Raw genomic sequence first — 13030 nt, 5'->3', positions numbered from 1 at the left:
AGCGTTCAAGGATTTGTGTAAAACAAGGAAAATATCTGCAAAACTTCATGACCTCTCACGAAAAGAAGGTTTTGTTGAATCCCAGCTCTCCAGTTGCAGATATTACAGATGGGGAAGTTTTGCCAAGAACAGAAGGGAGTCAGATAGGGAACTTCCATTAATTTAAAGGAAATGGAACATCTAAACCACTTGCACAGCCTTGAGCAGATGAGCTAAACATGTTTGCCAAAGAGATGGGGAGATTTGAATTCCTTTTTGACATCAACTATATTTTATTACTTGAAACACCAGGAAAATTTGTTCACACAAAGATGAGGGCTCCTGCTGGATGGTAGCTTTTCCCCTGGTAATTCTCCCTGGGCCCCCTTGCCTTTTTTATGTCCCTTCACCTATTTTCATACTGTCTGGGGCAGCATGCATCCCTCCTGCCATGTTAAGGAGCACGCTGTCCTAGTTTTCAGCTTGCAACACTCGTTGAAGGAGCAGCCTATACTCCCCACCCCAGGTGTGCCGATGCCCTGTGCCACCCACCGGCTGGGGGAACTCCCAGAGAGCCTCACCGCAGCCCTCACAACTGGTATTTCCTCAGCAGCTCGCTTTGCCACTGCCGTTTCTTATTGGGAAAGGCATGAGGGATCTTGATCTTCCGGAAGTCCTCGATGCACTTCCCCAGCTCGGACTGCAGCGCCTTCCTCTCCTCGCTCACCGCTGCGGCCACAGGGCTGCTCCCGACCCCGTTCTCCTTCACCGCCGTGTGGTCACTGTTACGCCTCTGCCCCATCTGCTTCACTTCCTCCAGCTTCTTCAGCGACTTGGACAAGTCCAGGGTGTTGGGGCGAGCTGGGCATTCTTCAGGGGCTTCTGGACATGGCATGGAGTCTGCAGGGCTGGGGTTCCCCTGCTCTGACTTGGAGTCCCTGCCTGAGATGCTCTCACCTGCGGATGGAGCGGGACTGGGCTCGCTGTGACTGCTGGTGCTGGAGGCTGCAGCATCACACTCACACAGGGTGCTGACAGGGTCCTGCTTCGTCCCTGGGTCTGGTCTGGGCTCCTCAGGGTCACTGCAGGCTGGGGACAAAGCAGAGAGCTGAGAGAGAGTAGGAACATGGCTTGTGATGCCATGGGGCAAAGCGGAAGAGCAGACATGTAAGTGTGTGGGTAGTGTGGTTTCACTGGGCATTTTCCTCTAAAATGTCTAAATTCTTAACCTACTGGTGTTGTTATTGTTTTTTGGGGGGGGAAGTGGGGAGGAGGGAAGGGAAGGAAGGTTTTGAGCTACAAAGCAGAGTATAAAATATTTCCATTTCAAATCCCTCAATCTAAACTTTGCCACCCATGGAAACAGAAAAACATAAGATCACAGGATATCTTGGTTGGAAGGGACCTCAAACACCACCAGCCCCAACCCATGGGCTGGCTGCCTCCACCAGCTCAGGCTGCCAGGGCTCCATCCCACCTGGCCTTGAGCAGCTCCAGGGATGGGGCAGCCACAGCTCTCTGGCAGCAGGGCCTCACTGCCCTCTGAGTAAAGAATGTTTTCCTAACATCTAATCTAAATCTTCCCCTCCTTCAGTTTAAAACCATTTTGCCTTGTCCTATCACTAAATGTCACTTTATTTTTCTCTGAAAACTTTTCTAAAGGGTTATTTTTCCCCTCTTCCTTTCTCTTTTATTCTTTTTTTTTATTTTGACATTTACTTGAACAGCTTCAACGCAACACTTACCAGAGGTGGAAAGCTGAAATGTCATCCGTCACTGAGGAGCAGCCTTGAAGGCTGGATTTTCTTTGTCACATCTCACCAGGAAGTTACAGGGATGTATCTTAGCCCCACATTCTTTGACTGATGGAATAAAGTCTCTAAGTTCTTAGACTGCTTTAATCACCTTATCTGCAAGCCTCACAACTGCCTTTGTGGAATGGGGAACCGAGGCAAGGGCAGCGTAAGCTGCTGCACTCAAATTCACATAAGGAGCCTGTAGCTTAGCTGCAGGCTGAACTCACATCTCTTCCATTCTCCAACATCTTAGCTCCTAGGCCATCCAATGACGATAGCAAACTTGGCATTGCGATTTCTCTCCCTATGTCAGTACACAACTCAGTCACGACCTTCTGCAAATACGAGCAGCCTAATTCTGTTAGTTTAGGTATGATAATGTAATTTGGGCCATTTCTAGGCGGCTGAGGCACTTTGCATAAATGGACTGGTGAGTCCTAATGACTGCTCTTCAGAAATACTTATTAACTGCCCATAAGCAATTTACTTAGCTTTGCTTTATCTCAAACACCATAGCCTGCTCTGGTATGTTCTCACGCTAACATCTGCACAAATGGTCCTGCACACACTGAGAAGTGCAGATCTCAGCAGGATTTTATTTTCTCTCCACACGATGCTGAAACACAAGCTTCCTCCTGGCTGAACGTCTTGGCCAAGTACTGCAGCCCAAGCATCCACCTGCATCAGCACATGCTCCCAAACTGCTAAGGGCTGGAGGGGAGCCAAGGGCCATGCAGACCTGCAGGGGCTCTCCAAAGAAAATCAGATCCATGCTGGAATTTGCAGGATCCAGCAAGAGGCAGATGACAAGGAACAGATGTTCATCCTTCCCACTCTTCTGCACTGGTCACCAGCAGTTTTCCTGTGACTGGTACAAGGCATTCAGATCCACGAATCTGTGCCTAAGCCGTGGCATCAGTCCTTCTGACCACAGTTAAGAGTTTTGTGTGCTAGTGATTTCAGGAGCACGGGGACCTCTCCGGAATCTGACCTGTGCACAACCTAACACTGAGGCAGCTCAGTCTTCCAGGATATTGCCTTGCCATTGATCATCTCTAACTTGTGAATGTCCTATCCGTGGAATTGCTCAGGGCCAGGTTGGATGGGATCCTAGGCATTCTGACTTAGTGGGTGGCAACCAGCCCATGCAGGGGTTTGGGACTGGATGGGCTTTAAGGTCCCTTCCAACCTAAGCCTATTCTATAGTTCTATAGCTCTGGACAAATAATTTCATTTTCCCCTGGGCTAAACTTCCCTCACATCGCATTTCTGGTCTATAGCAATATGAACCCTCGTGTCTGACAATATGTGGGTACAGGTCCTGAGATGACCCCAGCACACCTCACCACTCTTCCTGAGTGCTCCTCACACTCAGCTGGGAGAAAGGATCCGTTACACTGACAGATTTTATCATCCTTTTTTAATTTTCTCAGTCTTTTCTTCCTGCGTGACACTTTTGTCTGCTGTAGAGCATCAATTAGAGCACGGAAGTGACACTTCCAAGGCAGCCCCATGGTGCTGCTGGAAATCCTGCTGAGTGCAATTAATGGGCTCCTGCACGTGGCAAGCTCACACGTCGCAGAGAAAGAACACATTGTCCCAGCTCCTTGCTGCTCTTGTGGATAGCACTGTTTTCTTAGCGCTTGACAAGGAGATGAACTCACCATGTGCCATGTCCCAAGCTCACATTGTTTGCTTTGCTCTGTGTCAGTGCCTCCAGCTCCAGAAGAGACCTGAGCCCAGAGGTCCAGCATAGCCATGTGGCTCTGAATGAAGCATTCCTAGTTTCCTTTCTAGAAAAGAAAAGTGGCTGATGCCAGAGGGATGTTGCTGGGCTTTTAGGACAGATCTGTGTGTTGAGGAGTGAAAAGCAGTTCATACCTACATTGCTTCCCTGCGCCAATGGGGGACTTTCAGCTCAGACCAGATTGGCTTCAAAGGTGGATATTCCTCTTACACAACTTTTTCAGACACCTACATCTCACAGAAAAAGAGGAACTATTTTGTCCCAAACAAAAGCACTCTCTGAGCTCCTACCAGACAGTCAGACAGAGAGATGGGCTTTAGAGGGAAGCCCTCCCCACGGGCAGAAGCAGAGCTCTGTGCATCTCTGTTTTTGCTCTGTGGTTGCATTTCATTGGTTCTTTCCTTCCAGATTTTAAATGAAAAACACCATCACCACATAGCTTGGGGTCAAAAAATCATGTCCCACTTTCTGCACAAGCTTATTCAACTCCTTCCTAGCCTCTTTGGTGTAGCGTGTTGTGACATGGAGATGGAAGAAAGTTTCAGAATGAGCTGGAGGAGCTCACTCAGTTGGCATCCCTGTTTGAGCCTGAAGGAGGTGGGCACGGGCCTGAACCATTTGTTTGAACCAAAGTTTTGCTAGTACTAAAAGTTCATTCAGAAAACATATAGATGCTGCCCCCTTCCCCCCCCTCCCCCTGCCCTAAATATTTCTCGTGCAATCTGATGGTGATGGGTGTACCTGCAGCCTACTCATGCTGGATGCAGAATAGCTGCTGCTCTGCCAGCTCCTTATCCCTGTGAATCTCAGGTCTCACCTCTGCCCAAAGTGATTATTGAAAAATCAAGCTGAGCCTGAAAAGTGATGTCTACACTTCTGTCTGTCTCTAATCCCACTTATTTCATCAAAGAAGGACAAGACTCTGTGTAAATAAATGGCTCTGACCCCATCTGCCCACAGCAGTAGCCTCTGCATTCCCAAGAGCCTCAATTAGCCTGGTTGTGCCAGTGAGGCTGCACTAAATCTGCAGCTCTGGTGACACTGTACATGGATTAACTGCTATGGTAACACCAGTAGGACCAGGAAAAGCAGCTTTTGGCTTTAAACTTCCCTGCTAAACACAAAACTCCTCCTATCCTCCATGGGGCAATAAACATATATTGCTCCTACAGTTAAGGTTAGTTTCTGCAGCTGCAACATTGCAGCTACAAGAAAACCCAAGCTACCCAGAGTGGATCCCTTGACAAATCCAATTCTGCAGCCTTGAAACAATAATCCAGATTGTCCTTTGTCACTCAGGTTGGACTTTGCCATCAGGAGGAGGTTGGGTGGGTGCAGGACTTGGGGATTTCACGTGTGCTTCTGAGAGCTGGCTGCAGGATGAGCAACTCCTCCTGGAGGGAAGGTTTGGCTCTGAGGGGCAAAGCTCTTAGCAGGACCTGCTGGTGCTGATGCTGCGAGATGTCCCAGCTGCAGGGAAAATCTTTTCTGAGAATAATGTCTGCCTGCAGTTTGCTGGAGGAGCTGAGAGATGCTTCCTGAAGCACACCAGCAGAGATGGAACCCCTACCTGATGGCCAGCAGTTCTGTCAGGCAGACGCTTAGCAGAATTGCTATGTTTCATTTTACTTTTGAGTCAGTGACTGCAGCTTTATGGCAGGGAGACAACTTGCAACAAGTTTTGTTTAGGCAAAACAGGATGAATTCAGACATGAGAGGTCAAATTACAGTGGCAGATGTTGCAAGCTGCTGCAGCTGCAGCCAGTGGATCCATGCTGACTCACACCAACAAACCTCTGCTCTGGGGAAGATGCTTCAGTGCTGCATGAAGCAAAAGCAGCCTTCACTGTGCACTTCTTGCCAAGCCAATCTCTGCAGGTAAGACTTTCCAATTCCTTGGCAGGAGTCAGTCACCAATATTGCACATGGTAAATACTTTGCAAGAGGTGCTGCCCCACCATGAGGAGCTGCTCTCCCTGTGGAGAGATTTGCAAGCTGGAAGGGGCCAGGAGATTTTTCCAAGGGCATGGACTGGTCTGGGGAATGTCTACCTGAAGCAAACCATCACTAGCTGCATTAGGAACCCAGCAAGAGGAGGTTTCAGAGAAGTGTCACAGTGGATGTCTCAGTGTGCGTTACTGCATTGGTCCTGGGATAATTTGTTCCCAGCCATGGGAAATTATCACTGTATGTGTTCCCAGGTGGGATGGTGGAAAGATGATGGAGGAAATAGAATGTGCAAAAGGAAAAAATGGAGCACAGATATTCTATGTAGTTGAGATTGGTAGGAGAAAAAGGTTTCTTACTTTTGTGTGTTTTTTGGCTATAAAATACTGTATGGGAACTGCTCGGTCATGGCCTGAACCTCTGATTGATCACCTGAGGCGAACCATGAGCCAGCCAGAGGAGCACAGGTGAAGGCAATTCACTGTGCTGCCGGAAGGGGTGGAGGCTGGCTGCACCCCTCCTAGACCTATTTAAGAGCTGGCTACCAGTGGGGAAGGGTCTCTTCTGGAGATCACCTCTCTTGGTGTCTTCTGGTGAGCTCAGCCAAAGGGTAAGCTCTTCCACTAATTCTCTTTTGTGATCGTTGTTTACTTTGCCTAATTCTCTTGATTATATTGTGATTATAACATCTTGATATCTATTGATTATACAATTATACTGTAATCATAACATCTTGATTATACAAATACCAACAGTGGAACATTAAGTCTTTTACAGCTAGAAGTATATGCCTACTAACTGGGTATGATCTTCACTGGGTGCTCTATAAATGAGCTCAAGAAAGACAGGAGAATCTGGCAAAGCAGCAGCTCCTCATGCTGGGACCTGCATCTCCATGTCTCTCGCTGGGAGCTTCCACCAAATGGATACTGCTGCCTTCTGCTGTGTCAGCAGATGGCAGGGATTGCTTTGCAGTTTCTCAGGAGATCAGGGGCACTCGTGTGTGACTGGGAGATGAGTGATCACTGGTTTTGGATGAGCCATCCTGATTGTGGAATTGTCTAAATGCTTACAACCCAGGATATATGATTCAGCCTTTCCATCTGATCTCTGCCATGGCATGTGCACAGGGAAACTTCTTCCTGGAAACAGCTCAGCATGGGAAGTATTTTGAGCATGGGAAAGTGTATGGGCATGACTTATAACTTGTATTGACTTATGACATGGTAAGCACACAACAGTACAGATATGTCTGGGATGTGGGATCATAGGCTAGTCTCACTCAGACTGATGTTTCTGAGTGGAGATCTCACACTGTTTGGCCCAGAAGACCCCCTCTGGTGACAAAGCTAAGCTTCTTGGTCACTGAGGCTAAACCAGAGCACCCCAGATTCACAGTGATTGAAAACATGGTGAGAAGAAACCCGTGAAGCCTACATACAATGACCCTCAAATGAACATCCCACCTTTGCTACTGATGGGAAGAGGCTTCATTAGCAGTGCAGCCCTAACCATAGTTGCTCCAGAGCAGGCATTCCTTCCAGAAATCGCCATGGGACTCACTGAGAGCAAGCTGCCCATCACTAGCTCCAGGTTGGTGTCCCTGCCAAGTCAACTGTAAGCCAGAGGGACTTCTTGTACTCTGTGCCAGCTTGATACGGTATAAAAAGAGCTGGGAGAGAATAGGGTGTGTGAAGTAGAGGAATTGATATAGCAGGAAGAAGAAGAAACTATATACAGGACTAATAGGAATACATATCTCTATTCAGAGTCTACTGCTTAGTGCAGGTCCATCAAGGTGGCCAATGCATGGTTCTGCCTGTGACTGCAGGCACCCAGCACATCAAAAAGCACATCTCTCACCTGGAAGTGCTTCTGTTGTGTCTGTCTTGAGGTCCAGGATGGGCTCAGAAGAAGACATGTGTTTTTTAGGGCTCTGCTCTGTTTCTGAAGGCTGGGGAACAGGCAGACTGAGCCAAGAGCTACCTAAAAAAAATCAAGACCAAAAAAAGAAACTCATAGAAAGTGAATGATGCACAGAGAGCAAGGAAGGTAGAGTTGGCTGCACTCCACACATGACCATCACCAGGGCCTGAATGACCTCCCAGAGAACCCTGCTGTGTGCCCATGGTGAAAAGGGGTCTGGGCACTATCTGCTTCAATGCCTCCCAGATCCCTCCTGATGGTAATAGCCCATCCTTTCCATGACCAGGTCTCAGAACTGGATCGTCCCACAGTGCAGTAAGTCCAGACTGCATCATTTCCTTGGGCTGATCCTGCTCTGCCTGTGACAGTGGCTGTGTTTCTGCAGGATATGCCTGTGGGGACACATCTACTAGAAATCCCCACCCAAATCATTCAGGATTGGCAACTCTGAGCTGCTCGCGTATACGTCCAAAGGCTGTGATATGCACTGAAGGTGTGAGGATACAGTGGGACACACGTGTGTATGGCTCACCGCATGCTCTCATCCATGTAGGCCCCCTTTTTACTCTGTACAGATGCTGGAGAAATAGGCTTTGCAGACAACCTATCCACACACCACTCCCATGAACCACAGCCCATGAACTCATGGGGCAAAATAAGATGCTGCGTCCAGGAGAGGGCAGCAGAATCCCAGCAAGCTCCATGCCCTTCGTCACTCCTGAATTACAGTTGCAAACTCTTTCCTGAGCTGTAAACACGGCTTTCTACTCTCTATGGCAATATTCTTCGCCCAGACTCTCTAGAAAAGTTTTTGTGGCCACCATGTTTCAGCAGACCTATAAACGGTTCTAGTTAATGTCCCAGAGTAGCTATTGTTGCACCCTTTTCATTGCAGGAACGGTCTGCAGTCCCAAGTTGAGATGTGGAGGAGGAAGTCTGAGCTGAGCTCTGTGCCATGGGGCCTTGAAACACTTCTGGGTGCTGCGTGGGTTGAGGGCAGAACTCAGCTCCTGAGCCGTCACGGTGCATCATGTCCTTTGCTGGCAGACTTGTCCCCTCTTCTCTGGGTTACAGGAGTGTAGGACATGGGGAAGAGCGTCTGCTCCCCCCCGTATGAGATAAGGGAATAAAGTCCTGAATTCAGGTCCTGACACATATGTAGAGAGGAAAGAGTTTCTGATGGAGTCAGACCTGCAAGGCTGAGGCTCCTTGGTGTGCTTTAGTGACCCCAGGATGCAGCACCAGGCAGAGTCGTGGTTCCCTGTGCTGTCATGCAGCAGATGAGAGCAGCTGTGCAAGCCAGCTCTTATTAAAGATTTAAAAGGCAAGCTGTCAGCAGTGCTGCTAAGAGGTGGCTTTTCCTGTTATAGCTCTATCCTTCTCTAATACTAATAGGATTTGAGGGAGGAGGAGAAGCAGCAGTGTGCCGGCCAGCAGAGGGTGAGTGCTTCTCTGTGCAGAGGCTTTGCACACCTGAAAGTAGATCTTTCTAATTTTTCTGTATTGTCTGGAGGCAGATGGGAGGTAGCAATCTCCATGTCTTTTTCATAATTATATATGTTTTTTGTTATTGTTGTTGCAAGGGGTCAGTAAGGACTATACCGAACCTTCTGCCCTGTGTCCGTAGAATCCTCCTTTGTGTCCTTCATGGCATCCCACTGAAACCCCTTGCGTCAGTCTGGATGAGGAATTTCTATGGGAGAGAGCTGCCCAAGATTTCAGCCAGCAAATACGCAGAGATGTGGAGGCAGTCAGGTCTGAATTCAGATCTCCGGATGGAAGAAAAACCCAACCTCAGAATGATGATATACAACTCAGTGCCCTGGGAGTCGTTGTACTGCAGAGTGCTCCAGGCATAGGAGGGATTTCACGTGTTAATAGCAATGACTTCAACACCAATTAGCTTAGTCCACTCTTCAGTCAGTGCCATACAAACATATAGACAGGCTGTAAATCGCAAGCAGTTTATGGCTTGATTGAAAGTGATGGCTCTGAAGCCAGTACTTGAACCAGTAGTTCAAGTCATCGTAATTCATGTGCTGCTTTCTGCCTCCCATGCTCAGGACACAGCAAGTGGCTGGAGCTCTTGGTGCTGGCCCTGGGTTAAAGCCTTCTTTGGCAATGGGTGAAGCAGGACAGGAGAGGGGATGGGGAGAAATGCTAGGAAATGAATTCTCCCCTGGAGTCAGCCAGAGTTTGAGGAAACCCAGAGCCTGCCTTGTACATCTGCCAGGACTGATTCATGAGGATGTACTTATTAAAGAAATACGCGTTTATTGCTGGTTCCCTGCCAATCTCCTTCCACAAGGAGTCAAACCACTCCAGCAGAGAAAACAGAAGTCCCCCTGCTTTCACCGATACTGGTGCAGAATGAGGCCACCAGAGCAGGGTCACTTTTTTCTATTGGTGCCAAAGCCTCAGGTCCATTAAGAACACCTCTCCTGAGCTAAAACTTCATGTCCCAACCCTCATCAAAGCACAGCCTCAGCTGTGAGATCTGAAAATTTCACTTCAGCAGTGAGAAGGTAGCAGAAAGGACTGTGCTATCCTGGCTCAGGTTTTCCACCTACCTAGCTGCTTCCTATCTCTAAGGAAAACTCAGCTTGTCTGGCCTTGTTACTCTCCATTTTTTGCCAAAATTCAGCTACTGTTTGCCCTTTTGTATGGAAGACATCTCCCCACCCAAATGCTTCTTGTTCTTCCACCATTTTATGGAAAACGATCTCAGTCATGGTCCCTGCGTGCAAAGTGGAAGGTTCCTTCAGGAGCATCAAGGAATCGCTTGTAAGGAAGCAATGAGGAAGGATTGGGAAAGTGCTTTCCAGAAAGACTGTACATTTGAACGTGCTGTTCCCTGGCAGTGTGTCCAGCACAAAAGTGGCTCCAGCTGTTTTTCTTTACACCAGAATATGCATTTCTGTATCATTTCCAGGAGTCACCTTTCAGAAAGCAGACCCACAGGCGATTTCCACACAGTGCTCACTTCCTCTCTTGTTACTTTTGCCAAGAAGAAATTCCACACACTGATGGTCTCACAGGGAGATTCCAGGCAAGACTGGGAGACTGCTCAGTATGCTGACCAAGCTGGGGACATCAGAGGCAGGAAAGTGAAAGAAGAAGGTGGGAATGATTGCAACCCTTAATATACTGGGAGAAAGAACAGCAGAAATCCTTTCTTCAAGCCAAATCAAATGTTCTGCTCAATCCCAAAGGGAAGAGTTCATAAAGAGCAGGGGATGAGGATCTGGGTCACCCACTCTGGCAGATGCCTTGGCCATGTAGCACAGATCTGTGTTTCTATCATCCAAGCAGAGTCTCAGCTTCTGGGCAATAAGAAAGGGAAAAATGTCTTCTTCACCTTTTCCTTTATCCAGAAGTTCTTTTCCTATTTTGCAAAACCTCTGTCCAGCCTGATCCAGATGAGTCAGTCAAAACAGCAACTTACTCCCGGTGTGCCTCTTTGTCTTGGAGTTTTCCACCAGATTTCCTGTTTTTAACTTTTCTTCTAGCGTCAGTTTGGGGAGCTGAGGGCCACAAAACCACTGCAGCTCTGTAATGATCTGAGCTAAATCCTATCCCAATACACAGAAGTGCAGTATGCAGACCCTTATGCCCTGGGTCCAGCTCCTATGTTCAAGTGCACGTCCAGCCAGAGTGGACAGCAGGAGCATCATTATCTCTTTCCAAAAGAAGTCATTGAAGGGTGAATAAATTTTCAGAGAATAGAAACCACTTCACCCCAAAACCGAGAGGAAGTCTTGAAACTGCAAAGTCTTCTGCCTACTTTACCTTTTTCTCACTCTTTGTGCCTACTCAAAGAGAGTTTGAGACCAAGACATAATACATTGCAAAATCTGCCAGAGTCTGATCCAGCCTGGGGAAGCCTCTCTTCCATGTTACTTCTGAAATTTTCACCTTTCCGTTCCCTATTAGGAACATAAATCCTCTGGATAATGACTGTGGTTCTGACCTACAGCCTTTCCCCAAAGACAAGAAATGTGTGGAAAGCATTTCCCTGTGTGTCAGGAGTCAAGTATGAGCTGAGAAATGCAATGCAATGGAGACACTGTGCTTTCAAGGGAGATACAGTGTCTTTCAGCTTGTCCTGTTGGTCTCCATCTCCATGTATACATGCTCACGAGAATGTCTTACTGAGGATCCTCATTCATATACTAAACACACAAGAGATGGTTACATCTCCCTTCTGCATCTTCTCCAGCCATCCTTGTTCCGATCAGCCTTCAAAGAGATTAAAACCCAGTATTTGGGAAGATTTTGATGTCCTTATTGAAATGTGTTGACTTGGCTTCACTTTCGGTCTCAAAACCAGTTTATTCAGCAATACAACAGTTTAGATGACATCCTGCAAGTGGGATGAAGGGCCTATGGCCACCAAGCACTGAATCTCCTGGGAATCAGGAGCAGCACAACAATATTACTGAATCTGGGCTCCTCAAGCCCTCCAAGACCATCTTCACCACCCAGCCTTGCCCTGGACCATCCTTTGGGGTGCCTTTACCTGGGAGGCTGAAGTGCCTGGAGAGTTGTCCTCGCACGACAGGACCTGGAGAAAAGGAAAAGATATGGGTCTGGCTCTCCGCTTCACTATGACAACACTGGTGACTTCCCTTCAAAAAAGCACATCCCTTGGAGGGGTACAAGGAAAGGGAAAGAGCACCCATCACATGAAAAATGATGTCCAGTGAATTTCCCTTGGATGTGCACTGTGATCCCAGCCTGGTTTTACATGATTTGTCATGAAATGCCTCTGATAGGTAATTTGATGCATCCCTCTAGAGCACTTCATATAATTTTGCAGTAGTGATTAAGATGAGACCCTACCTTAACCAAAGAATAGGACCACCAGCTCAACTCCCTCTTATTATTTCATTTGAAGAGATGCTCTTGCACAAGCTGGAAGTGGCCATTTTTTGAAGGGAAGATGTTTGCCAAAAGCATCCTATAGGAACAGGAACAAGGCAATGGACTGCATGGCATCCCTGAGACAAGGGAGATGTCTGAGCAGGTGGATATCCCTCCAACCCAGTCCCCTTGGCACCCCTCGGTACATCAGCACCAAAACCCCTTCTAAGAAGAGAGCCGTGCAGAGCAGCCAACGGTTTTCTCCTTAGAAAGCTGTAGGATACAACCAGCTGTAGGGTACAACCAAACATTTTTGTGCTTGTTGAGAAGGTGAATGTCTATGGGAAAGACCCAAATGGTGTCATTTAGTTTAATCACAGAAGAAGCTCACACTGAAAAGAGACATCTCTCCCTCTCTAGCTTGAGCTGGTTGCCATTGGAAAGAAATTTTCCCTAGAAACACATTAATGCGATGTGGGACTCAGGCTAAAATTACACTTAATCTTGATATATTGTTTGAGAAGAGAAAAACAGTATTTCATTTAAAGCTGCAGAAGGAAACACATTTTCATATGTCAGAAAAGGTATTTTTTCAGTGCTATTTCCTGTATTTTTGGTGTATTTGCAACTAGTCTTAATTAACACCTGCATTTTTTTCAGCAAATACGTGGTTCAACTGAACATGTTTGCAAGGATCCATTCAGGAACTGGAACTGATGTGGTACGAAGCAAGCAAATTGAAATAATTATTAAAGGCAGAGTTAAAAACCGT

At 47.4% G+C, this 13030-nt stretch overlaps 1 protein-coding gene across 1 annotated transcript; it reads right to left on the bottom strand.

Moving 5' to 3' along the window:
- Window positions 1-284: 284 nt before the first annotated feature.
- On the bottom strand, window positions 285-12158 carry LOC122182890 (BTB/POZ domain-containing protein KCTD16-like). Its single transcript, XM_042876538.1, has 3 exons — window positions 11915-12158; window positions 7333-7455; window positions 285-1068 (listed from the first exon to the last, which is right to left on the bottom strand). Exons 1-3 carry the CDS (start codon window positions 12075-12077, stop codon window positions 569-571), a joined length of 786 nt encoding a protein of 261 aa, XP_042732472.1. The 5' UTR covers window positions 12078-12158; the 3' UTR covers window positions 285-568.
- Window positions 12159-13030: the final 872 nt, after the last annotated feature.

Source organism: Lagopus leucura, unplaced genomic scaffold, assembly GCF_019238085.1.
Source record: "Lagopus leucura isolate 7727_CA_CO unplaced genomic scaffold, USGS_WTPT01 Super-Scaffold_100016, whole genome shotgun sequence".
Lineage (NCBI taxonomy): Eukaryota > Metazoa > Chordata > Aves > Galliformes > Phasianidae > Lagopus > Lagopus leucura.
The sequence above is the reverse complement of the archived record's forward strand: the minus strand, read 5'-3'. Positions and strand labels throughout refer to the sequence as shown.